Consider the following 27,726-nt stretch of genomic DNA (forward strand, 5'->3'; position numbering starts at 1 on the left):
TAGTTTTACAATGGTCTGTGATTTAGACTTCTCATTAATTCAGATGGGCCAATTAGTTCAAATTATTGAGGCTTTACTATACACAGGTAAGCCCTAGTGTACAAACAAGTTATATTTAAGAAGTCTGTTTTTAAGTAGAGGCAAACATATTTCCATAGAAACGACGTTATTATCAAGCAAACAAGTAAGTAATCAACCAACAAGTATTTATTAATTCCCCTTGTCAGGCATCCTACTAAGCACTGAGGATACAGAGACTATCCCTGCCTTCAAGGAGGTTACATCCTATCATGAGGAACTAGGTGGATAGGATATAGAGAACAGTTAGACCTGAGTTCAAATCCTGTCTCCTCAGATGCCTACTTTGTGTGTGTGTGCGCGTGTGTGCGTGTGTGTGTGTGTGTGTGTGTGCGTGCGTGTGTGCGTGCGTGTGTGTGCGTGTGTGCGTGTGTGCGTGTGTGCGTGTGTGCGTGTGTGTGTGTGTGTGTGTGTGCGTGTGTGTGTGTGTGTGTGTGTGTGCGTGTGTGTGTGTGTGTGTGTGTGTGTGTGTGTGTGTGTGTGTGTAGACAAGATAAATTTTAGAGGATGGTGGTGCTAGCAGCTAGGGAGAACAAGAAACATTTCAAATAGGAGGAACTTAGAGGACCCGGAGTCCAAAATCATTTTATTGTAAAAAAAAATTGCCCAGAGTCCTCAAAGCTAGTAGATGCCTGTTGTTGTTGTTTGGCAGATTAGTCCTGCTTGACCCTCCATGACCCCATTTGGGGTTTTCTTGGCAAAGATACTAGAATGATTTGCCGTTTCCTTCTCCGGCTCATTTTACAGACGAGGAAACAGAGGCAAAAAGGGTAAAGTGACTTGCCCAAGATCACACAGCTAGGAAGTGGCTAAGGCTGGATTTGAACTTAGGTCCTCCTAACTCCAGGGCACTATCTACTGTGCCACCTAGTTGCCCTTCTGGATGCCTATATTTATTATAATGACTGAATTAATAAATAAGCTTATTTGTAACTAATATGGCAACTGACTATATAAATGTGTACTTCTTTTTTTAAATAATATTTAATCCCCCCCCACTAATTACATGTAAAAATAATTCTTAAGTTTTGAGTTCCAAATTCTATCTCACCCTCCTTCCCCTCCCCTTTACCTGGAATGGTAAACAATCTGATGTAGGTTATGCACGTGCAATCATGTAAAACACTTCCATATTAGTCATTTTGTGCACACAAGATGGGTGATACCACAAGAAGAGCTGCTATAAATATTTTTGTACAAATAAGTCCTTTTCCTTTTTAAAAAAAATCTCTTTGGAATATAGGCCTAGTAATAATATTACTGGATCAAATGGTACATATGGTTTTATAGCCCTTTAGGCATAGTTCTGAATCATTTCCAGAATGGTTGGATCAGTTCACAACTTTACTAACAATGCATTAGTATTCAATTTTCCCACATCCCCTCCAATATTTATCATTTTCCTTTTTTTGTCATATTAGCCAATCTGATAGGTATGATGTGGTACCTCAGAGTTGTTTTAATTTTCATTTTTCTAATCAATAGTAATTTTAGAGAATTTTTTCATGTGACTATAGATAGCTATGATTTCTTCGTCTGCAAACTCTATTCATATCCTTTGACCATTTATCAATTGGGGAATGACTTGTATTCTTACAAATTTGACTCAGTTCTCTGTATAATAAATATGTACTTCTGAAGTTTGTTACTTCAGCAGAGTCATGAAAAAAGAAGGGATTCGGAGTAGAAGTGAGGTGGGAATTGAGTTCCAGGGATGGAAGACCCCCAAGGAAAAGGCACGAAGATGGGAGGTGAAGTGGGGGGAAGTGGAGTGGAGTGAAGAAGAGCAAGAAGGCCCAGTTGAGCTGGATCTTAGAATTCAAGAAGGAGAAAAATGTGTAATAGATTTGGAAAGGCAGGTTGGAGCCAGTTTGTGTGGGCCTTTCAAAGCTAAAAAGTGGAGTCTGGCCATGAAAAGAAGAGATACAGAACCAACTATAGCTTAAGTGATGGTAAGGTCTATCGAGGTTTTTTTTTCAGTATGGGGAAATGTTGAGCATGTTTGTAGTCAAAAAGAGAGAACCAATAAGATAGGGAGAAATCAAAGATTAGACATGGGAGGGGATGATTGTGGGAACAGTCTCTTGGAGAAAACAGGAGAGGATTGAATCAAAGACATATGGAGAGAGGTTGGTGCCAGTAAGAAGAGCTGCCATGTCTCCATCAGGGACTGGAGTAAGGGAAAAAAGACTTGGAGGTGATATTGAGGGATTTTTAGATTTAGAGAAGGAGAAGAGAGAGAGAACTCACTATGAATGGCCTTTAATTTCTCGGTAAAGTATGAGCTCTTCAGCTGAGCAAGAGGGAGAGAAGATGGTATGGGAGATGAGAAAAGAAGATTTGGAACAGCTTCTGTGAAGAGTAAGCTAGAGAAGAGGGTATGCATTTAGTTGGGCATCCAGACTAGTCCACAAGAGCCTACTGAATTCACAATGACCTTGAATTTAGCAACTATCATTTTCTCTTGCAATTACATCTAAGCACAATGTTTAATTTTTCTACAGTATTCTGGGCCTGGAGGCTTACTAATTTAAAAAAATAACATCTCATTTTTACCCCCTGCTTCTCAAGTCTTCCTCTCAATTTCTTCCCTCTTCATGTTGTTCTCTACCCCACCCCCCTTACCCCAGAGAATGTAAGCTTCTCCAGGTCAGGAACTAAGCTTCATTTTTGTGTTTGGATCACAGAGTAAACACTTGATAAAAGCTGGTTGATTTTCACAGGTTTGCCTTGAAGAAGAAATACATAATGATAATGAGCTGAAAAATGGAAGTGTTAGGTTAAATGTCACCAGAAATGCCAGAAAACCATTGAGTTTTACTTTAGAAGTCAGCAACTATTCCACTCCTCTACACTTCCTCCCCTCCACAGCCCCCACCCCATCAGCAGGGCCCTGTAACTCATTAACTCTTCATATTTGCACAAGACAATGTTGTTCTCTACATCAGACCTTTCCTAGGTGTTCTAAAGTCAGGAATGAAGATTTGATTAGAAGGGTAGGGCAGAGGAGTGATGCCTCTGGAGGAGATGAGAAGGAAAGGGAAAGAGAACGGACATTTATTAAGTGCCTGCTATAAGCCAGGCACTGTGCTAAATGCTTTACAAGTATGTCATTTGATAGAAATTTAGAAACTTCCTAGATAGTGCACCTGATCTATAGGTCTAGGATTATGGAAAGGAAATACCTAAATACCTTGCCCCCTTTTCCTCTTTCTCTTTGATAGTAGAGGTCCATCAGGGATTCTTAACCTGGGGTGAGTAGACTTTAAAAAATGTATAAGTATTTCAATATAACTGGTTTCCTTTATAATCCTGTGGATTTTAGTTTGTGCATTTACAGACATAATTCTAAGATGGAAACCATAAGCTTCACCAGACTGTCAAAGGGGTCTATGATACCAAAAATGACTAAGAATCCTGGCCTAAATAATGTCCTGATGGGTCAATTTACATAGAGGAATATAATCAAAAATAATGGTGATTCTAAAACGACCCGAGCATTATCTACTTTGTCTCCCCATTTTACAGGTGAAGAAACTAAGACCCTAAGCTATATTGTAGTGTAGCTCTTGGAGGCTTGGAAGAAAAGGTGACTGACCACGAGTACCCCCAGATTTGAGTATGAATTCTACTGTCTCAATGGGAAGAGATGTCTTTAAGAGGAGAAAATCCAAAGGCTATAGGCTTCTATATCTCTTGGTCAAGATTTCAAAATCCTTTCTCGAACAGTTTCTTCAGATTTGGAGAAACTTAAAACAAAGCTGACTTAATTTAAAAATGCCACTTTGAGATCTCACATTTCCTGTGGCTGTTGTGAAATTAGCCCTTTGTCTTCTGCCATATCTTGGACTTCACCAGGAGAAATTTGAAGTGCTCATTGCGCACAAGTATTTATTGAGTACCTATTATATGTCAGGCTGAGAGATACTTCAACGTTTCAGTGGATCCCTCACTGAAGTATGTTCTAATGGTGTAGATTGCAACCCATCCCTCATCATGCATTTATTAAGTGCCTACTTTGTTGCAGGAACTGTGCTAGGCAATATCCATGCCCTTTTATCTCGTTCTGAGATACAGAAGAGCACATGGAGATAACACATACTGACAGATTTTCTTAGGAAGTGTAACAACAATGCTGCTAGCAGCTGTTGTAGGGGTGAAAGACCAACAACAAGAGCACACAGAAGGGCTGCTAGCACAGGTTCTCTGATCTGCTTTTCTAAGGAAAACAGCCTTAAAGGGTTTACAATCTCACTTTAGTCAAACATACATACATCATTCATTTAGTTCAGGGGACAAAAATCAGCACCCTGAACTTCAGAGAAAACACAAACAGAAATTACAAGCAAATCAGCAGACAGGGTTTCTAGCTGTCTGGCCATAGCAATACATACAGTTACCAGTTACCACTAATATCTGGATTTTCCAAGCCAGGAGGCTCCTAAACGGCAACCCAGAGTCTCCACACCAACACTCTTCCAATGAGTGAGCCCCAAACAAAATGCTAACCTCAGAGTATATGTACACTTTTTCAGGGTCAGAGTGCTTCACACCTCTCGAGGGCTTCACACCTCTCGAGGGCTTCACACCTCTAGTAACCTAACAAGCAAAAGGGTGTGGGCCTTCCTACAAACAAAGGCAAGACTCAATCAAAGGCACTTGATTGCCTTGGTGCTGAGAAGTACTCCGAAAAAAAAAGAAAACAAAAAGCCCCACTTTGCTTGTCATTACAGAAGGTTGGATACAAAAAAGAGAGATAATAATAAAAGCTAACATTTACGTAGTACCTACTATGTGCCAGGCATTATGCTAAATATTTTACAAATATTATCTCATTCCATCCTCACAACAAGCCAGAGAAGTAGGGGCTATCATTATCCCTATTTTACATTCGATTAAACTAAGGCAAACAGAAGTTAAGTGACTTGCCCAGGGTCACATGATTAGTATGTGTTTGAGGCTAGAGTTGAACACAGATCTCCCTAACTTGAGGCCCGGCTCTCTATCCATTGTACCACTTAGCTGCCTCAGATATGAGACAGACTATAACTTGAGTCATAGTGAGGTCTTTTGAGGATTTCTTCAGTATTGGAGAGATTTGAATTGGAGATGTTTGTAGTCATCAGGAAAGGAACCGGTAGATCCTGGGAGACATAAAAAGAATAAGATACTTCTTCCCCTTAAAGGCAGCCCTAAGTAATCCTAGACATTTTGCATTCTTGGGAAACACAGAGAAGGAATTAGGAAAGGAGTTTGAATGACTAAGGGATCTCCTCTGGAGCATGCTGTGAATGGTCAAAGAATTGAGACCTAGAGGAGACCTTGGAGAGCTCTGTCCACACCCTTCATTCTACAGATCATTATCATTGTGGACCTGTGTCTCAGAGGATGCCAGGGGAAAAAGAGAAAGAGAAATATTGTGTCTTGTTAGTGAAACGGAGATGTTCTTTTTCCACATTAGCAAGCACCCAAACCTGATATCCACTGCCAAGCATGTGTTGTGTAATGCCTACTGATGCACCCCACTTTTTAAACCTCAGCTTAGTGAAAGCAGAAATTAATCTGATCTGCTGAATGAAGAGAGGCCGTGACTTCTGCATTGCAGGCTTCTGGGAGTGTTGAGAAAAGGAGAGAGATTGCCACCTACTGTCAGACATATCACCTGCCTGCCCATTTACTTGCTTGAAGGCTAAGGCTAGTATAAGCAGTTTTTTTTTTCTTTCTTTAGCTAAGATTCAACTAATGATCTCTTATACTCAGCTCTAGGATTCTATGATTTTTTAAAAATTCTTCCTCCTTTCACCTTCCTATCTGCAATCTCTCTCAGCAAATCTTCTCACCCTCTTACCTAATAATAATTTTAAATGTGATTGCCCATGTGTTTGTGTCTTTCTACCTGTGTATATTTATATTTCAAGAGTTCTTAATCCGAGGTCTGTTGTATGTATGTATGTACACATATGTGTGTATATTTCAATATCATTGGTTTCTTTTGTATGCACATATATGTGTGTGTATATGTATGTATGTATGTATAGAGGAATTTCAATATCATTGGTTTCCTTTGTAATCCTATGTATCTTATTCTATGTATTTAACAGCACTACTCTAAAAAGGGGTTCATAAGCTTCACCAGATTGCCAGAGGGGTCCAGGACACAAAAAAAGGTTAAGAGCCCACAGTGGGGGGAAGACAGGGGAAATCCAACAACTTGGCATATCATTTAGATACAAACAAAGAAGCAATCTGTGTTCAGAGTAACTGCACCTATGAGCACATACCCAGAGTTACCTGGGAGGATAAGATCTTGCTGGAGCTAGGGCTCCCTCAAGGTTATGCTTTCCAGACTCACAGCTTCAAAATAGCCTAGAAATATACCTTTGTTTAAAAACCCAGAAGCCTCAATTCTCCAAAGCTAGAGCTACAGTTCTAGAGGGTTCTAGAGGTCTCCAAGAGCCATCTTGGGGTATGTGAAAGATCATGATAAATGATGTTTGTGAATTGCAAAACTCTTTACAGACATTGTCTAATTTGATTCTTACAACGACCCTGTGAAGTAAGTGCTACAGATAGATTGTCATCTGTAAGCTTGTGCAGTGGGGAGGGGCCCACAGAGTGGCAGTACAAAGAATGTTCATGCCAAACTAACTACCAGACGTCTGGCTGTCCAGCACTGCAGCTGAGCCCCAGGCTACAGACAGAAAGTCTATACTTTTCTTAGAACAACACTGAGTATGTTGTATGTATTTGAGACTCTGGGTGAATATCAGGGCTATATGGGTACAAAGCATCAGCACACCCATATGTGGGCATGTACATATCTAAGCCAAATATTCTTAGCCTTTTAGGTGTCCCAGACCCCTTTGGCAGTCTGGAGAAACCTATGAGCCCCTTCTCAAGATAATGATTTTAAACACATAAAATAAAATACATAGTATTGCAAAGGAAACCATTTACGTTGAAATATGATATCAAAATATTGTATATTATTTATTCACTTTCATTATGTAGGTTTTCCCATAAGTCTTAGTTTACTTTCAGATTTTATTATTTATTATTATATTATTTATTATTTTTATTATTGTTTGTATTTGACAATTCTTATGTTTATTGTGGTTTTGTTTTAAAAGTTCACAGGCCCCAGGTAAAGAACCCCTGGGCCTTAAGGAGAACCAGGAATTTTTTCACTTCATCAAAAACAGTCCTGCATAGCCCTCCCTGCATGAGCATTATGTCAGAGAATAGAGTGTGGGGATAGGAAAGGAGGAAGAAAACTGAGGTACTTTGGGGTCCCAGAATCTCGCAGATGAGGACTGAGTTGCTTCAGGTTGGAGAAAGTTCTTCGTAAGCTAAGAACTGATGGGGAGAGAGAGCCAGGCCCTTAGAGAACAGGGGCTGCTTTGGAGACAAGATGTACTTCTGTGGACCTTCTCCCTTCTGGGGAAGGAAAAATTCCAACAACAGGGGCCAGGCTATTCTGGGCAGTGGAGTTGCTTCTCTCTGCCAGGGCTTTTGCTAATTCCTTGAAGCAGGGACTATAGTTTGCCTTTATTTGTATCTCTGTCATTTAGCATAGTGTCGTCCAATTGTTTCAGTCGTGTCCAATTCCTCATGACCCCATTTGGGGTTTTCTTGGCAAAGATAGTAGAGTGGTTTGCCATTTCCTTATCCAGGTCATTTTACAGATGAAGAAACTGAGGCAAACAGGGTTAAGTGACTTGCCCATGGTCACCCAGTTAGTAAGTGTCTGAGGCCAGTCCTCCCAATTCTGGGGTGGATGTTCTATCCGCTGCACTCCCTAGCTGCCCATATTGGGCACTCAATAAATGATACTTTACTGACTTAGGCAATAGAGTGCTTCAGTATCACCACTTCCAACTGTAGGGATGACACAAGACATTGCCTACTCCAAGTGGGAGAAAGAGGCATATCAGGTAGTACTTGAGCAAAATGAGGAAGACTCCTCAGCAAATCCTGTCTTACTGTTTGTCTTCTAGGAGTAATTCTACAAGGAGATGGAACAACCCATTGTTCTGCTTCCTTGCCCATCCTCTCCTGGCTTGAGGTTATGTATTTGCTCTTTTCTAGGGCACGCCTTCCTCTTCAACCCATATGAGGCAGCTGGGGGCACTGCTGAGGGGAGATAAACTATGCCCTCCCTCAGTTGTTGGCACGTGAAACAAAGCCCCATTCATCCTAAACTAGTTAGAGCTGTTTATCCTGTTAAGGTGTATGTGGGAGAACTATACCCCTCTGTATGGGCTGAGTTCAAGAATCAGAAGCTCGATCATTTACTAGTAACTGCCAGCTCAAAGAGAGCTAGGTGGCACAATAGAGTGCCAAGCCTGGAGTCATGAAGACTTGAGTTCAAATCTGGCCTCAGACACTTCCTAGATGTGTGACCCTGGCCAAGTCACTTAACCCTGTTTGCCTCAGTTTCCTCATCTGTAAAATGAGCTGGAGAAGGAATGGCAAAGCACTCCAGTATCTTTGCCAAGAAAACACCAGAAAGGGTCACAAGAGTCAGAAACTACTGAAAACAACTGAACAATGAAATACTAGCTCAAGGTCTCTTTGGGTCTCAGTCTCCTCATGTATAAAATAAGAGACAGATGGATTTAAAGTCAGAGGACTTGGGCTTAAACGCAGGCTCCTCCGCCTACTCCTTACACAATGAGCAAGTCTTGTAACCTCCCTGGGCTTCGGTTTCCTTGTCTGTGAAATGAGGGATCAAATGACCTTCTAAGGTACCTTCCAACTCTTAAATCTTCAATCCTTTGACTAGATGATAATATCTCACACTTATATAGGCTTTAAGCTTTATAAAGTACTTTATATTCATTACTTCCCCGGCTCCTCCAAGCACCACTCTGAGCCACTTTAGAGATGAAGACACCAAGGCTCAAGTTCACTACGTGTCTGAGGCAGAGTGTGAGCTGTAAGTTCCTAGGCTTTCACTGATCCCACCGTGCCTCTCAGATCTGAGATCTGAGCCCCTGTCATTCTATGAGATAATAATTCCTGTCCCACCTATGGCTGAGGACCAAATATGCGGAAAACATTCTGTCACTGAAGCAGGGTTTAAAATGTAAACCATTACTTCCTCTGCATATTTGGAAGTCATTTGTATGTTGCATCTATAGACAAATTGCCTAACAATGTACAGATTTGCCAGTGTGTGTTTGGAGATGTTGCTATGTCTGACCTTGATATTTGATGAGCTTTCGTGTGTGGTGTGTTTGTTCATAACGTGTGTGTACAGACATTTCCTCTTCATTGATTTTTTACTCCGGATTGTGAAATTCTTTTCCCTGCTTAAGCTTTATGTTCTTGGTCCTGTTCCCAGGGAAGAGTGGCCCTGCTGGGAAGGCTGTTTATTCTTATTTTTTTTCCCATTTCCCCCCTCTTTTCGGGAAGCAGAAGCTGCCAGCCTCCATCCCCCTTTCCTCTCCTCCCCATTAACCTCATTGGTTCCTTTCCTTTAACAAGACAAAAAAAAAAAAGGCTCAGGTAGTCATTGGTTGAGCGAAAAAAAATCAATGAACCAATGAAATGCGAGCTTGGAGGTTGTTGCTAGACCAATGGGAATCTTGGATGTCAAGGACAAAGAAATAAGCTTTTCCAAGAACTGAACAGGACAAAATTCAGAAAACGGCCAGCAGATGGCAGCAGATTAAGCTGCATTGATGGCAGGCTGTCAGCTTCCAATGGCCCGCATTGGGCGGCAATGGGAGGAGGGGGGAGGGGGCGGGGGGGGGGGGAGCAGGGAGAAGGAAGCATGCTCTCTGTTACTTCTCCCTTGATATAAAGTAACGAATCTTGTATCTCATAGTTGCAGATTTGGGCAGTAGGAAATAAAGTACCCAGATTTTGTGTTTAATTTGTATTTCTGCAGGTTTAGATCGGTTGTCCCTGCCTGTGCCCAGGGCCACGGTTATTGACATTATCTATTTCTCAGCCCCACCCCACCCAAGGTGGCTACATGCCTTGGGGACTGCTGAGGCTGAAACAATGAAGCCTTGCTAGAGGCATCTCTCCCTGCGCTGCCATTCTAGGAAAGGGGTTGGAAGGAGGATCTCCTTAACTTTACTACTGCTTTCTCCAGAAAGGAGGACAGCGGCCAGCTTTCTGCAATAGAAAAAAAGTAGTATCTTTCTTGGAATTAAAGTCTGGGTGTGGCTGTCATCATAGCCATCTTCCTCTTCATCCTCGTCATCACTCGTATTTATATGACACTTTAAGATTTGCAAAATGCTTTACAAATATTCCCATTTGACCCTCGTAACAACCCTAGAAGGCAGGCATTACTGTTATCCCCATTTTACAGGTAAGGAAACTGAGGCAGGTGGCATTTTAGTGATTTGCCCTGGGTCACATAGCTGGTAAGTGTTTAAGGATGGATTTGATCTTCCTGATGCCAGGCCTGACGCTCAATCCACTGTACCACCTAGCTTCCTAATAATAATAATAATAATGTTGTTGTTATTGAGTGATTTCAGTCACGTCCGGACTCTTCATGACCCCTTTGGGGTTTTCTTGGCAAAGATACTGGAGTGGTTTGCCATTTCTTTCTCTGGCTCATTTTACAGATGAGGAAACTGAGGCAAATGGAGTTAAGTGACTTACCCAGAGTCACAGAGCTAGTAAGTGTCTGAGGCTGGATTTAAATTCAGGAAGATGAGTATTCCTGACTCCAGGCCTGCACTGTGCCACCTAGCTACATAATAATAATGATAACTGCCATTTATGTAGGCCTTGAAGTTTGCAAAGTACTTTGCATACTTATCTCATTAGGAAATTAACTTTGTCCTCCATGAGTCTTTCCCTGATTCCTGCTTCCCACCTCATCCCCACCTTGTCCCCAGTTGAAATCTTGATGTAATAGAAAATGACCAATAATTTTAACTATCTAAAAGTGAAATGAGATGGCTTAAGAGGAAGTGTATTTCCCACACTCACTGGAACTATTCTAGCAAAGGCTTACTGAGCACTTGGGACCGCTAGGTGACAGAGTCGGTGGAGTGCCATGCCTGGAGTCAGGAAGAATTAGCTGTCTGAGCTTAAATCCAGCCTCAGTCACTCAGCTGTGTGACCCTGGGCAAGTCATTTCACCCTGTTTGCCTCAGTTTCCTCATCTGTAAAATGAGCTGGAGAAGGAAGTGGCAAACCACTCTAGTATCTCTGCCAAGAAAACCCCACATGGGGTCATAAAGAGTCATTCACAACTGAAACTACTTAACAAAATGACCACTCGTCAGGTATACTTAGAGATTCATATTGAGGTTGGACTAGATGATCTCCCCATCCGATCAGAGATCTATCATCTGTAATTCACCCTCAAATTTTTCATGACACTTTGCCTAGACCTCTCCTTGGAATTTATCGCACTTTTCCTTGTTCCAAAGTTATTTTCATACTTCCCTTCACCCATAAACTTCTAAACTACTTAAAATCAATATCTGGGCATACTTAGGTGGTGCAGTGGATAGAGCACCAGCCCTGGAGTCAAGAGGACCTGAGTTCAAATCCAGCCTCAAACACTTACTAGCTAGTGTTACCCTGGGCAAGTCACTTAGCCACAGTTGCCTCCCCCAGCCAAAAAAAAAAAAGGACAGAAACAAAAAAATAAATAAAAGCAATAGCTGCTGCATTCTATGATATATCACCTATCTTTGTATCCTAATGCCTTGAATTGTGCCTTGCCCTTTTTTGTTTATTTTGTTTGTCCAGACCTGTGATTTCATTTGTGTTATGAATTCCCTCAACTGTCGCAGACCAACAACTCCTCTGTGAGTATGGTCTTAGACAACTGCTTGTGGGCATTGATACTACCCTTAGTCACATGGCTAGTGTGTTTTAGAGGGGGGACCTGAATACAGGCCTTCCTCCAAAACCTGACTTCCATTCACTATTCCATACTGCCTCTCATCTAGTACATAGTAGATGCTTAAATATTAATGGAATTAAATATAGCAGGCCATGGGATTTTCTTAAGTCTAGAACTTAGAATCATAGAATGGTAGGACTGAAAATGACTTGAGGTCGTTCCATCCAACCTCACCATTTTAGACATGAAGAAATGGATCTTTAACATCGTAGGCTAAGCTTATGCCCAGATCGATCATATCTGCCCTCCATGTGTTTGGAGAGGGATACATTTACTGATGTACCAGTTTTGTATCTGGAGGTACAATTCAACAGTCAGAGGCTGCTGACCAGATGCTACCAAATTGGGTAATAACAGTAACCATGACTACACAGTGCCCAGCTCATAATAGGCACTGAATAAACATCTGATGAAAGGAATTTAATTTCTAAGCGTAGAGTTTTAATGAATGCTCTGTGTGGTTTGGAACTGCCTTAAGGAACAACCCTCCCCCCATCATCCCCACCCTCACCACCTCTGTCCTGGGGGTTAGTTGACCATCAGTGCTAGGTCTTTCAAACTAGGACTTCTCAGAAAATAGTTTCTAACATTGACCTATTGTCCCAAGGTAGTGGTCAGGTAAGGAAGCACTGTGCTTTGTAAGTACTGAAGGAAGCAAGAGTACTGGACTTGGTATCAGAACATTCAAGTTCAAATCCTGGCTCTGCCACTTGCTACCCTGGAGAGATTACTAATTTTCCCTCTCTAGGACTCAGTTTCCTTCTTGACAGAATGAGGAATTGGAACTAGCTGTTTATTAAGGATCCTCCTAGGTTTACCCTTCTTTTTTCTTTTTTTTTTTTGAAGGGGGTAAGGTGACTTGCCCAAGGTCACACAGCTAGTAAGTGTGTAAAGTGTCTGAGGCTGGATTGAACTCAGGTCCCCCTGGCTCCAGGGCCGGTGCTCTCCTCACTGCACCACCTAGCTGCCCCTTAACCTTCTAAAAGTCTCTCATTAGTGAAAGCTGATGGTCTCTGATAATTAAGAACATTACTATGTCTTTGTAGACCCTGTGGTCCAGACTTTTGAGTCAACAGTTGAACCTAGTTCAAAGAGCTGAACCTGAAAAAGCTTAATGGGAATGTTGTCAGTTGACTTGCCCCCATACGGGATCTTTCTTGATTACCTAGTTTCTTTTCTTTTCTCTTTTTCTGTTTTAGGAAGAATCAAAAAGCAAGTCCAAAGTGTGTGCCAATGTGTTTTGTGGTGCCGGCCGGGAGTGCGCGGTCACCGAGAAGGGAGAGCCAACCTGTCTTTGTATTGAGGTAGGTTATTCAGGAAAAGGAGCAGCTTCAGAAATGGCTGTTTTGTCAAGGGTTGACTTTCACTAGGATAATGCAGAATATATGTGTGTGTGTGTGTGTGTGTATACATCTATATAAACATATATGGATGTGTATGTGTGTGTATATATGTGTGTGTGTGTGTGTACACATCTACATAAACATATATAGATGTGTATGTGTGTGTGTGTATACATATATATATATATATACATACATACGTGTGTGTGTGTATATTCATCCGTCACAGCATCATAGGCTTAGAACTGAAAGGAACTTTAGAATTTGTCTAGTCCAGTGCCTCCATTTTAAAGATGGGGGTGGGGAGGGAATGGAATAAGCATTTACATAGCACCTCCTATGTGTCAGGCACAGTGCTAAGCACTTTACAGTTATTATCTCATTTGATCATCAATAAGTGCTGTAATGACACTCATTTTACAGTTGTAGAAATCGAAGCAAACAGAGGTTAAGTAATTTGCTCAGGGTCCCACAGCTAATAAGCTGAGGTTGGATTTGAACCATGGTTTCTCTGACCGGTGTTCTATCCACTGTTCCACCTACCTGCCTCTAGATGAAGAAATTGAGACCTAGTTCAGTGACTTCCTCAAAGCTAATAAGTGGCAGAGCTGGGTTGCAAACCTGGATGGTTTGACACCAAATCCAGGATTCTTTCTCTTGCATTACACTGCTACCCACATAAATTTAGAAATGAAACAAAATACCCTTTCATCTCTCTCAGTGACCTCTGGGATTTTTTCAGTCTGGAGGGAAAAAAATCCTAAATTACTCATTGTGGTTATGAATGCAGTTTTTGAAGACTCATACTTGGGAGATCAGAGTAGGAATTGGGGAAATATCTTATTTGCTTCCTTGTAAGAGACTTGCAGATAAAACTTTACTCCTTAAATGAATTAACATAGGAAAGCTGCCTTGTAGGCCTTTGTCTGGCACTCCTGAATTAGGGGTATGCTGACAGTGCTCAGACCAGGACCACCATGGGACATATGGGAAGGGTGCTGGATCTGGAATGAGAAAACCCGAGTTCAGCTCCCTACTCTGCCACATATTACCCATCACAAGGTCAAGGCATTTAAACCTTTTGCTCTGTTTTCTTATCAGTAAAATAAGAGCTTTGCAGTAGATTAACTTTAAGGTCCATTTCAGCTCTAAATCTATCATCCCCGTGCTTTCCCTTCTGGTTAAACACTTCCCTAGTCAGTTCATTATCAAAATAATAATAATAATAACATGGCATTGGCTGAAAAAACTGAAAACTTTTCAATTAAATAAAATTGAAATTAGAGAAATAGAGTTAAACTAAAACAAAGACTTCATGTGCAGTAAACCAGAAATAGCACAACAATGGGGAAAAGACTTAATAAATGCTTCAGGGGAAGGGCCATACATGTATGGAGAAGAATTAACCTGAATACATATACCTCACACCATACATACCAATAAATTTCAGATGGGTTAGCACTAAACATAAAAATAAAACCACCTACTTAACAAAATAACAAAAACAATAAATTGGAGGGCACATTTTAAAATTGTGTATTGTATTATATATAAATTATATAATACCTATATAAATATTATATATTTATAAAATTAGAGAGCATATTTATACCAGCTGTGGAAGGGAAATAGAGTCTTGGCCAGTGAAAGAGTGACCAAGTGAAAGGTGACGTTGAAGTAGTGACAAGATGTGGGTATTCCGTTTTTATTAAAAAAAATAAAAATATTTGCAAAATGAAATGCAATAAAATACATATCCCAGGAAAATCAACATATTAGGAAGAAATAAAATGTAAAAAAATGGCTAAAAGTTTGGTCTTCAAAATAGTGAAAGAATCTAAATATATGTGTATACGCATGCCAGAGTCCACTTAATAAGTGGTCGAAGAAGATGAAGAGTTTACATGTGAGAAAAATAGACAGCAAATGATCACATAGAATAATGATGATGATGATGATGATAACTGACATTTATAGATAGCATTAAAGTTTGCAAAGGTTTCTATTATCTCATTTGAAGTGCCTGCCCTTATTAACAATTACAAAATGCAAATTAAAACAGCTCCAAGGTGCTGCTGTATACTGATTAAACTAGCAAAAGCAAATTGGAGTTATAAAAACTCAATGTTGAAGGGCTGTGTGTGGAAGGGGTACTCTCAAATAGCGCTGGTGGCAATAGACATCTATCCATCCAGTCCTTCTGGATAGCAAGCTGTCAGGATGTAGAAGCATATATACCAAGCTGTTCATACCCTTTAGCCTGGTAGGTGCGCTTTGGAAAACATATTTGGATACTTTAAGTATCCATGATTGCATCCGTGTGGATATTCCCTCTACTCCTGTGGTTTGCAGTCTTTCCATGGCTTAGTAATAATAATCATATCCAGAATTTACATAGCAGAGTGCTTCACAAATATCTCATTTGATCAATCAATAAGTGCTATCATGTACCAGGTACTGTGCTAAGTGCTAGGGGCACAAAAAGAGGCAAAAGAGGGTCTCAGATGTCAAGGAGCTCACAATCTAATTGGGAAGACAAGGAAATAAATATGTGCAAACAAATGCTGTTGTTCAGTCATGTCAGACTAGATATTGGGGTGGTTTGCCATTTCCTTCTCCACCTCATTTTACAGATGAGGAAACTGAGGCAAATAGGGTTAAGTGACTTGTTCAGGGTCACACAGCTAGGAAGGGTCTGAGGCTGGATTTGAACTCAGGAAGAGGAGTCATCCTGACTCCAGGCCTGGCATTCTATCCACTGTGCCACCTAGCCGCCCCTCTGTAGGTACTGCACACGTTATTATCTCCATTTTATAGAGGAGGAAACTGAAGAAAGTTAAGGGACTGGACTAGGAACACACAGCTAGAACTTGTCAGAGGCAAACTGAACCCAGACCTTCCTGGCTCTAAGTATAGCACTGAGTCCACCATGTCACACTTGCACAAGGGGAAGCCTCATCCATGCTAAGGAGAAAGCTCACCAATGAGCTGGTTGATGTCTGTGTCAGCTGCTATGGGAACATTCCATCCTTGGGTCTGTTCTAGCAATGCAAATCTCACAAGAGGCCTGTGTGTGGCAGTAATGGGAAGACGTACCTCAACCACTGTGAGCTGCACCGTGACGCCTGCCTCACTGGGTCCAAAATCCAGGTGGACCACGATGGGCACTGCAAAGGTAAAGTGTGTTCATATCATAGCATGTAGCCTTCAACTCTGTGGCCTTGAGTTGGGTTCAGGGGGATGGGTAGAAGACCAGGTGACAGAGGTAAAAAGAATGTATCCACCAAACTTCTTCCAATTCTCCCCCACTCCCTCCTAGCCCCTGCCCAAATCCTCATTAATTACTACTTCTTACTAGAGATGGTGCTGGTATCTAGGCTCTGACCATCACTTCCAGCCTGTCAAGTTCTCTACTAATGTCTTATGACCTCATCTCCAGCTGGACAGTAGCTTGGACTCATAGGACCATAGATTAATAGTTGGGAGAGACCTCCCCAGTCATCGAGTCCAGCCCTGCCATTATACAGATGAAAAGACTAGGGTCCAAAGATATTAAGTGATTTACTCATGGTCACTTAGCTAGTAAATATCTGAGGTAGGCATGAAACCCAGGTCTTCCTGGCCCTAAGGGTACTCTTTTCCTTACACCACATTTGTGGAGCCCCTAACTTCTGTATGTTATTATAAAATTGTCTCTATCTATGCTTCTGAATAAACTGTGAAGGGATTTGGTAACACTTCAGCACATTCAATGTCATCTTGTTACCAGGTGGTAATATACCTTGGTTTTATACCTTAACCATCTCCCTTTTAGGTGAAAAGACCTTTGACCTCATCCTGTACTACTAGCATGTTGCTAGCATAGAACAGATGTCCTGGGCCTTGGATGCTAATTACGACCTGGGCACTCTGAAGAAATGCTATGGATCAGTTAGCTTCCTTCCAGGAGTTGGTCTAGTTGAAATAAAGGGAGAGTAGGACTGACTTAAGGTAGAAAATAATAACAATGCTGCATGCATCTCAACTGCCTCCCAGCAGGGGCCTAACCATGATAATGAAATGATTTCATTTTCTGCTTTGACAAGTCACACAATTTCCTATTTCCTTTGGCAGAGAAGAAACCAGTGAGTCCATCAGCGAGCCCAGGTGAGTGTTCGCCTTTCCTGCCAGCCCACATCCAGGGAACCACTTCCTAATGCTTGACATCAGGTTTGGGTCATTATCAGTAAGGCCTTCAGTGGACGTTGCATGGAAATGGGTATTGATCCCAAGAAGCTCAAGCCTGCATTTTACACATCGGATTGAACCAGTGGGTTGTATTGATGCAGGCAGGATTTGAACTTTGGAGAAGTTATAGTTTCCTGTATCTTGCCCACTTGCCCACTGAGTCTTTCTGTGGTCATTGGCCCAGAAGAATCAGATATTCAACATATTTAAATCATGTACTTATTCTATTAAGGAAAAAAATTCATGCATATAATGCTTTAAAACTTATGGATTATTTTCCTTACAACAAACCTGTGAGGTGATTAGTACAAGTATGCTTATGTCCTTTTATAGATGACAAAACTGAGGCTGAGAAAGATTAAATGACTTACTCAGGGGTCATGCAGTTAGTATTCAGAGTTGTAATGGCTGGAAATCCCAATAAACCCACTTTTATTTTTTTTTCTCAACTTTCCACTCTTGGGTGTTTCCAGTCTCTTTTCATCCTCTGTCTTTCCCATTCTGGTTTCCCATTCATTACTTCCTCAGCCTGAATGTGGTAGCTTTGGTAGCTGTCCCATCTGGTGTTTAAAAATATTGATGCATTCTGGGCTCAAATGAAATCATGGATGTAAAACACTTTGCAAACCTTCAAAGTGCTATATTAAATGCCAGTTATAATAATAATAATAATGGCTGTTGTTGTTGTTGTTAGCCTACAGTCACCAGGCCTCCAGTTTGGTGAAGATGGCATTTTCTAGGCCTTCTACTGTGCTCAAGCAATGACTATAAAGCAAAATAGGGGTGAGCCGGTAAATGTTTAACAACCAGGCTCTCTATTTAAAAACTATATGTACCTATATTTTAAAATTTAATCTGCATTATTACCGCTTTCTTAAATCTAGATAATCAACAAAACTATAAATCAAGCCCTGTTACATGGCAGTTGCCAATTTCTGAGGTGTAAATGCTCCCATTGAAAATTTAGCAATCAGCTTGAGCCAGTTAGAACTGAATGCATTCCTTTCTTGTGGAATATTTAACAGTGATTTATATTGACACAATCCCAGATAGTATATAGGATAGGTAGGTGGTGCAGGGGATAGAGTGCTGGGCCTGGAGTCAGGAAGACTGAATTCAAATCTAGCCTTGGACACTTACTAGTTATATGACCCTGGGCAAGTCACTTAACTATTTGCCTTAGTTCTTCATCTGTAAAATGAGCTGGAGAAGGAAATGGCAAACCACTCCAGTATCTTTGCCAAGAAAATCCCAAATAGGGTCATGGAGAGTCAGATGCAACAAAACAACTGAATAACAACAACAAAAGGTATATAAATTGATAGGGATGAGAAATTTGCAGAATATGATTATTCTACATGATGAGATAGAATGGTCATGTTAAAGACCCAGAATCAGGTGGGTTGGACAGTTGAAATAGTGAACATTGACATGGTATTTGTGAACTACTTCAACACAGCACTAGGCCAGGATAAGATCACTTCTTAAAAATTTTTTCATTTTAGCTTGCTGATCTCTACCTATAGAGTGAACATTGACTTAGCAAGCATTTTTTTTCCCTTATCTTATAATCAAAACATTGATTACCATAAACATCAAGATTAATTAAAACTCCTTTTAAATATTTTTTCTCTCCTGCATTTCTCTTACTTAGGTTGCACGCCATCTTTCTTTCTCTTTACTTACTTCTGACTTTTCCTGTATCCTCCCCACCACGTCCTTTCTCCTTCTTTCTGTGATTTTTCTCATCTCTTTCCCACAGTTGTCTGCTATCAGTCTGACCGTGACGAGCTCCGGAGGCGCATCATCAAGTGGCTAGAGGCTGAGATCATACCTGATGGCTGGTTCTCTAAGGGGAGCAACTACAGCGAAGTCTTAGACAAATATTTTAAGGTAAGAAATGTTGTTGAGTTGTTGCGTCATGTCCAACTCTTCACGACCCCTTTTGGGGGTTCTTGGCAAAGATCCTGGAGTGGTTTCCCATCTCCTTCAGTGTGTCCCCATTTTACGGATGAGGAACTGAGGCAAATAGGGGTTAAGTGACTTGCCCAGGGTCACACAACTAATAAGTGCCTGAGGCTGGATTTGAATTTAGGACTTCCTGACTCCAGGCCCAGCACTCTATCCACTGCATTACCTACATGGGAGATCACTGCATATTTATTTACCTTGAAATCATTATATGTGAAGCACCTATATGGCATTCTGACCTCTTTGGATGGCAAGGTCAAGAGAAAGATGGCTGCATCTTTAGAACCTCTGAGGTTTTTCTTGCATTTTATTCTAGCTTTTGGGTATAGTTTAAACATGAAGCTTTTGGAATTGCTATAAATTAGGAAAAGAAAACAAGTTAGTCTTTAGCCCCTCCCCAAATTAATAAACATATTCAGTCCTGTACTTAAAATCCACACATCTATAGATACACATAGAGATGCCAGTAGAGAGAGACACACTCACAGATATACTGATATAATACAAAATGACATGTGATTTCATGGATAGTCAGCAAGCATTTATTAAAAAGTTATTGTGTTCCAGGCACTACATTAAGGTCTGGAGATACAAAGAAAAACAGAAATAGTCCCTGCTCTCAGGGAGTTCACCTTCCAACTAAAGAGACATAAGTAAAAAATTGTCCCTGTAGTACCCACTACTAGGGAGGCTGAGGCTACTGGATTGCTTGAACTCAGGAGCTCTGAGCTACAGTGAGCTAAGCTGATCCAGTATCTGCACTGTCTGGCACCAGTGAAGATTCTGAGGCTGCTTAAGAAGGGGGAGAACTGGCCCACATGAGAACTAGAGCAGGTTAAAGCTTCCATGATGATCTGAGTAGGATTGGGTCTGTGAGTAGCCACTGAGATAGGGAGACTCTGCTTTTTTTTTTTTAAAAAAAAAGGGTATTTACAGTAAAAATGCAAGGCAATCTCAGTGGGAAGGTGCTAACAACTCTGGAGGCAAAGGGCATCTCAGGAATAAAGGCACATACCCACAGAGATATACATATTGCTAATAAATTTAAATCCACCCAGATACAGATGTACCTAAACATAAATCACAAAGACAAATAGACACAGAAACACAGTTTCCTATAGGTATGAAGAGATGTAAACACACAAGGACAACTGCATTTGTTTGAATTTCCATTACAATAAACTCAGAGATATGTATGCCCCAATATAAATACACATGCAGAGAGATAGACCATCACAAATATAGACAGCTGTGAATGACAATTATCCTCCCTTTGATACACACATACACACAGATACAGTGAATGACAATTAGGCATCCCTTCGAGATTGCCTAGAGGAGTGTTACTTAAGAGCAGGCTCCAAGATGTTCCCTAGAAACATGCTAGATGGAAAGAGGAGAAAGAAAAGGTGTACAAGACTTAAATAATTCATTACCTGGCAGCATTTGCTTATCAGGAACTGCCCCTGGCCCTTTCTTCCCCCTGCAGTCCCCACCTCAGCTAGGTGTCACCAGTTTTCCTGTTCTCACCTACAGGACCAGAAGCACCTGGGCTGGGATTATTAGCTCCTGGCCCACAGGAAGAGCAGGATCAGGAGATTCTTTCTGTGACTGAGCCTTTTTTGGACAACACTGTATGTTCCTACTTACAGTAGCCTGGTCTTTTTTCAACTCATACAGGGCTGACCTGGTGTCCAGAGCCATAACTAGGACAGGGCAACAGGGAGGGCCTTACCCCAGAGTGCTAAAGTGATGACATTTGCTGGGCACCTAATTAGCAAGAATAAAACTCTTCCCAGATCTGGGGTTCTCTGTTTCCTCACCACCAACCGACCTGCCCCCTGCTCCCCAAATTGAGGGTACATTTGTGCCACTTTCCCTGGGTGAACAAATTCCTAGTTATGGCTTGGCTTGTTTCTAACCCCATTATTGTTGAAATGCCTCTTTGCCAATTAAAGGCATAATTCTAGATCCAGGCAGTGAAGCCAGGGGTCACAATGTGGCCAGCCAGGCATTAAACAGGTTAAGACAGAGCAGGGGTCAAAGCTAGGCAAATCCCCAGAGACAAAGAGACCTTGGAAATAAGACAAGGCCTGCCTCAGAGAGGAAGTCTTTCATTTTCCTCCTTAATAAGTGCTTGTTCCCTTCCTTTCTTTCTGTCACCGGAGGATCCAGAGACTGATTTCCCTAGGTGTGGCCAGATGGGGCTAGGTGACTCAGGCTGTTTTGAAGCAGCCAAACCCAGTAGAGTAGCCGTATGAGTGGCATCTCTAGAAACCCTTTAGAAGAAAGCAGATTGTTAAAATGTGTTGAAACAAAGTCCTCACTTTCTTTTGGTCAAAGACTCAAGGATCAGCTTTATTTAACTGTCTTAAAGTATCAAACTTCTAGCGACCACATGTGAGCCACGAAGCTCGGGCCAGTCCTTCCTCCTTTCTGTCTCTCAGAAAACATCCCCACACTTACTCCGTTGCTCGGCACACAGACAGCCCTTCAGGTCGAAGTGTTCCTGGCGGGGAAAACACATCAAAGAATAGGGCCAGAAATAGAAGGTAGGGGGAGAAAGAGACTTGGACAAGACACTTGACAAGATAAATTGCCCTTGACAGGAGTTAGGAACACAGGCATTGCTATGGTAATTAAAACACCAGGGAACCCTGAGATCCAGACCTCTCCACAGGGAGGGGTTTGTGGCTTTGTAGTGTTAATAATGGGCCTTTGGTGACATGAAGCCTCAGGTATTATAGACACCTGCAATTAGATTTGATTACTGGGTACCTGTATCACACTCCCACATCCACACACACCTCTATCCACCCCTCACCTACAAACCTATACTGAAACAGGCTCTCATCTAGAAATGTGCAAGTTCCCTGGAGAGAGATCTTTGCTAAAAGGGTCTTCTCTCACTTCTGTCCTACAGTTTCTCTTCTTGACCCATGAACCATAGCTCTGGCCACCCCACTTAGAGTTGATTGGAGGGCTTCACTTTCCATTCTCAACTAACCCAACTGAGAGATTATTATCATTGAGATCAAAGTTGGTTTAAGATTGGGGGCTCTTATCCACTGGTCTTAAGCAGCTATCAGTTGGTGACGGAGTCAGGTGGCTCCAAGAGACAGAGTCTAAACCTGTAAAACAAAGATAGATGTCTCATCTCCTAGCTTACCTTTAAGTCACTCCACTCACAGCAAGGGGAAGGAACATCAGTGAAACCACATCTTCCTGGCATGTTGACGGGAAGGACTTGACAATGACAGCATTTTTTCCTTCAGTCATTGAGGTTTTAGCATCCATTTCAAGACAAATCCAGACAGAACTAAGAAGGCAGATCACAAAGTCATCAAGATCTTTACAAACAAATGACCTATATCTAATTACATATGATAACAGACAGCCTGAAGGGTGTGTACCTGGGCTCTTGTTTCTCATCTCTCTTTTCTTGGTGTTCCATTACCCTCTGGCCCCAGCCAGAGACCCTGGAGTGGTCCTCAAGCTGGTGAGCACTGCCATTCTCTTCTGAACATTCTCAGGAGGTTTAACAAGAGCAACCAAAATGGGTCTCTTGACAGATATCTTTTCTCACTATAACCCTGTGAGACTAGCTAGAAGATATTCCTTCTGTCTAGTTTACAACTCAGAAAATAGAAACATGAGAAGACATGACCTTGGGCTTGGATTGCGCTGCAAGGGAAGTCTCTGAGCATTAAGTGAGGGCCAAGTACAAGTTGAGAGGTTTTTGAATGAAGAGTCAGGCCTTCCAAGCTACTTCTCTATGCTCTGTATCCACACCTCCTGTACACCCTTCCCTAAGGACTCAGTTATCTCCAGGGAGCAGATCAGAGCCCATGTAGGGTCAGAATGGGCTCAGGGACTGTAGGAGTCTGCTTAGACTTAATCAATCAACAAGCATGTAAATGCCTATTATATGCCAGTCACTGTGCTATAAAGGAAACAGTCCTTTCCTTCAAAGAGCTTACATTCTATTGAACTTACACTTATGGGAACAAGTGGTCAACCGAGGAGATTGGACTACAGTTTTGTCGTTTTTGAGTTGTTTCAGTCATGTCCGACTCCCTATTTGGAGTTTTCTTGGCAAAGATACTGGTGTGCTTTGCCAGTTCCTTCTCCAAGCTTATTTTACAGATGAGGAAAAACGCAAATCTCCAACTTAAACTCACCTAGAAATCAATACCCTTAGCCATCCGATGCTATATTCCTAGGGAGTACCTAGTGTTGTAGTCCTCATCCACCAGGCACTTCATTTATAGCTCAAGAAAGTCCTATGCTATGACAATCACATCTGTAAGATCATAAATGTTGAGCTGGACAGTATCTAAGTGGTCATCTAGTCCAACCTCTTGGTTTTACAGGTGAGGGAACTGAGGCTCAGAGAAACGAAATGACCTACTCGAGGTCACGGTGGTAGTAAGCAGAAAAACCAATATTCAAATTCAGGCTTTATGACTGTTCAAAGTTCAGAACTCTCTCTATTACACCATGCTGTTTCCTCTCCTTCCAGCTCTAAGGCACATCATCATATGATGCTTTATAATTTACAAAGGGCTATTCTCACAACAGCTCTGTGAGATAGGCTGTACGAGTGTCATTAGTCCATTTTTACAGATGAGCAATTTGGGAACCGAAAACTTAAATGACTTTCCCACAATCCCATAGCTCATAAGGGTTAGAGCCAAGACTTAAACACGGGTATTTTGAATTCCAAGTCCAACACTCTTTCCACATTATGATTCCCCCACAAAAATAATAATCCTTTACACTGGTAAACACTACCTTTATAATTTACAAAGTACTTTCATCCAAACATGTGAGCTATAATTATTACCTAGTTTAATTCTGTGAGATAGTACCAGTATTATTATCACCTTTGGAGAAATGAGGGAAATAGAATTGTTAAGTGCTGAGGGCCTGGACGAAGGTGGTAGTAGTGCCAGAGGAGAGAAGGAAGCGTATTCAGGAGATGTTGCAAAGTTGAAATCCACAGGCCTTGGCAACAGATTGGATATGGGAGGATGAGAGGTAGTGAGGAGTCCAGGATGACTCCTGGGTTGTGAGCCAGAAGGACAGGGAGGGTGGTATTGTCCTCTACAGTAATAGGGAATGTTGGGGGGTAGGAGGAACTTTTAGGGGAAAGGTGAATTCTGTTTTAGACCTTCACTTTCATCTCATGTCTTAGCAGCATGTAAGAGGGACCATAAAAATTGATCCATAGAAATATGGAAGTATCCCTCATAGAAGTATGACAGTTGAAGGCAAGAAGCTGTATGCTTTATGTCCTTCCTTTCTTCCTTCCTGCTTTGTTTACACACATATATATTTATTTATGCTTTATATTCATTATATATAATATGTGTATAATATAGTATATATAATATATGCATAATATATTACTTATAATATGTATATGTGTTTTATATATTTATGTTTTGTATATTTACTTGTGCTTTATATATTATATAATACATGTGATATATGTATAATATATATTATATATAACGTGATATATGTATATTATATATAATATGTATATATAATGTGTATTATATATAATATATTATTGTACATTTATGCTTTATAGCAAGAGAAAGATTTTGTGACACAATGTGGAAAAAGCAGTGAACTTGGAGCCACAGGGCAGGAGTTCAAATCCTAGCTCTGCCACTTACTGCCTGCGTGACCTTGGGCAAGTTCCTTCATCTTTCTGAGCCTCTCTTAGTTTCTTCCTGTACAGAGAAGGAACTAGACTAGCTGACCTTTAAGATTTCTTCTAGTTCTGTATCTATAACTTTGTGATCATCTCATTGGCAGCTTGTGCAGAGCAGTGAAATTCATCACTCACTTCTTCCAGACGGTACTGTGTCCTCTTTAATGTTCACAGATGGTCAAGGTTTCAGTTTAGTGTCTTATAGGAAAGTAACAGCACCAGTGTCCACTCCCTTGCTCTCCACCTGGAGGGATTTTACTGGAGCTGAAATTGCAAATGGTCATCCAGGGATTTGTGTTGACATCTCCAGAATGGCTCATGGTTTACATGCCAGTCCTGATGAGCTCTCTGCCTCTTGGAGCCTGCAAGCTGTGAATTTGTAGCCTTACTCTCCGGAAACCATCTCCCCAAGGCCATTGAGGAGGAGATGACTAAACTAGAGCTGTTTGACCTGAGACAGTGAGTCATGCTGAATATTACTCTTGTCTTGAGACATAAGGGACTGGCTCATGAAGAGTTAAATATTGACCGCAAGGCAGAGTGTGATAGAATGAGCTGGGTCAGTCATGGTGAGCCCAGGTGTCAGGTCAAAGGTGAAGAAGCTTGGTTTCAGTTGTGACTTCAGGGGGCAAAGTTGGTGAAGTGTGCCTTTCTCCAGTCAGCAGAAAGGTAATGGGCCATTGGTACAGAATGGGGCACATATTATGAGACATGGCCAGCGTACTGATTAGTTTTATTTAGCTGTGTCTCTTTTGAGAAAGGGTTTTGGATGAGGGAGGGAAAGAAGGGGAGGCAGTAACTGGGAAGCAACAAGGATTTTTTAAGACTATCAATAAAACATTTTAAACAGCAGCTTAATGTACTCTCAGGTAAGGTTGATCTGTTGTTTTGCTGCAGATTTTTTTTCCTCTTTTCTTTTTATTCTTACACAGGGTGGCTAGGGGGAAGGGGAAAAGATATATTTTAAAATGAAGATGATATAAAAGCAAGAAGTATCAAGAAGAATTAAAGGGAAAAAAGAGAGGTAAAAAGAAGCTTTAGTCATCTGTCTAAGGCACCACAGTAGAGTCCACGGAACCAGCTGGGCATTGTCAGGAGACTGAGGTCATAGCATCTTAGAGTCAGAGCTGGAAGGGAACTTAGAGGCTAGTAAGGCCCACCCCCTCATCTTACAAATGAACAAACTGCAGCTTGCATATGGTCACATAGGAAGGATCTGAGGCAGAATTTACATTTAGATCTTCCTGAATTCAAGCCCAGCTCTCTGTCCACTGGCCAACCCTTTCTTAGATTGAAAGATGCTTCAGTGGTCTGTGAACAGTTCAGATCTATGATAGCAGTTTCTGCCTACTCCATTCCTGGTTTTCTCACTTAATAGCCATGTTACTTCCCCTTCCCAGGGCTTCAGTGTCCTCTTCTGTACAGTAAGAGTGAGGGGGAATAGATTAGATGATCCTTGAAGCCACTTTTAGCCTTTCCATTACTCTATAAAGCAGCTCTACCCTACCTGCTCAAAGGTAAGGGATCCAAAGGTACTTCAGCAGTGTCTGAGCAGGCCTTCTTCTCAACAGCATTCTATGCCATCCTCTGTGGGTAGATGGAGGAGTCCAGAGGGCTCTGAATGCCTCATGGATTTGCAGTATTATAGCTATCATCCTCTGAGTGTCTAGTGGGGGTGAAAAGATGAATATGTTTAGACCTAATTAAAAGATATAATCAAAGAAACTATATTTTGTTAAAAGGTACTAGAGACAATGAAGTAATTTCTCTGATAAGGGGGACCTCATTTCTCAAATATGTACTGAGTATAGAACTGAGTCAAATTTATACAAATAAGAGCCATTCCCCAATTGATAAATAGTCAAAAGATATGAACGGGCAGTTTTCAGAAGAAATCAAAGCTATCTACAATTATATAAAAATGTCCTGAGTCCTTATTGACTAGAAAAATGCAAATTAAAATAACTCTGAGGTACCACCTCACAGCGCTCAGAAATGACAAATGCTGAAGGGGATGAGAGAAAAATAGGTGCATTAATGAACTGCTGGTGGAGTAGTGAACTAGTCCAACCATTCTGGAGAACAATTTGGAACTACGCCCAGAGGTCTATAAAACTTTGCATACCCTTTGATTCAGTAATACCACTACTAGGTCTGTATCCAAAAGAGATCAAAGAAAAAGGAAAATGACTTGTATGTATAAAAATATTTATAGTGGCTTTTTTGTGGCGGCAAAGAATTGGAAATTAAGGGGATGCTCATCAATTGCGGAATGGTTAGACAAGTTGTGGCATATCATTGTAATGTAATGCTATTGTGCTATAAGAAATGATGAGGGAGTGGCTTCAGAAAAACATGACAAGACCTATATGAACTGATGCAAAGTGAAGTGAGAAGAACTGGGTGGGAGATCATTGACCACACTACCAGCAATGCTGTAATGATGATCAACTGTGAAGGACTTTGCTACTATGATCAGTACGATGACCCAAGAC

General features: G+C 41.2%; 1 protein-coding gene across 1 annotated transcript in view; it reads left to right on the forward strand.

Annotated features, from left to right (window-relative positions):
- Positions 1–27,726, forward strand: part of FSTL1 (follistatin like 1) — a 104,648-nt gene that overhangs the window by 66,279 nt on the left and 10,643 nt on the right. The window contains exons 3-6 of the mRNA XM_036745716.1: positions 13,165–13,269; positions 16,354–16,483; positions 17,422–17,454; positions 19,298–19,428. Coding sequence (XP_036601611.1) covers positions 13,165–13,269; positions 16,354–16,483; positions 17,422–17,454; positions 19,298–19,428 — 399 coding nt within the window. The remainder of the gene's footprint in view (positions 1–13,164; positions 13,270–16,353; positions 16,484–17,421; positions 17,455–19,297; positions 19,429–27,726) is intronic.

Source organism: Trichosurus vulpecula, chromosome 2 (genome assembly GCF_011100635.1).
Source record: "Trichosurus vulpecula isolate mTriVul1 chromosome 2, mTriVul1.pri, whole genome shotgun sequence".
Classification (NCBI taxonomy): Eukaryota; Metazoa; Chordata; class Mammalia; order Diprotodontia; family Phalangeridae; genus Trichosurus; species Trichosurus vulpecula.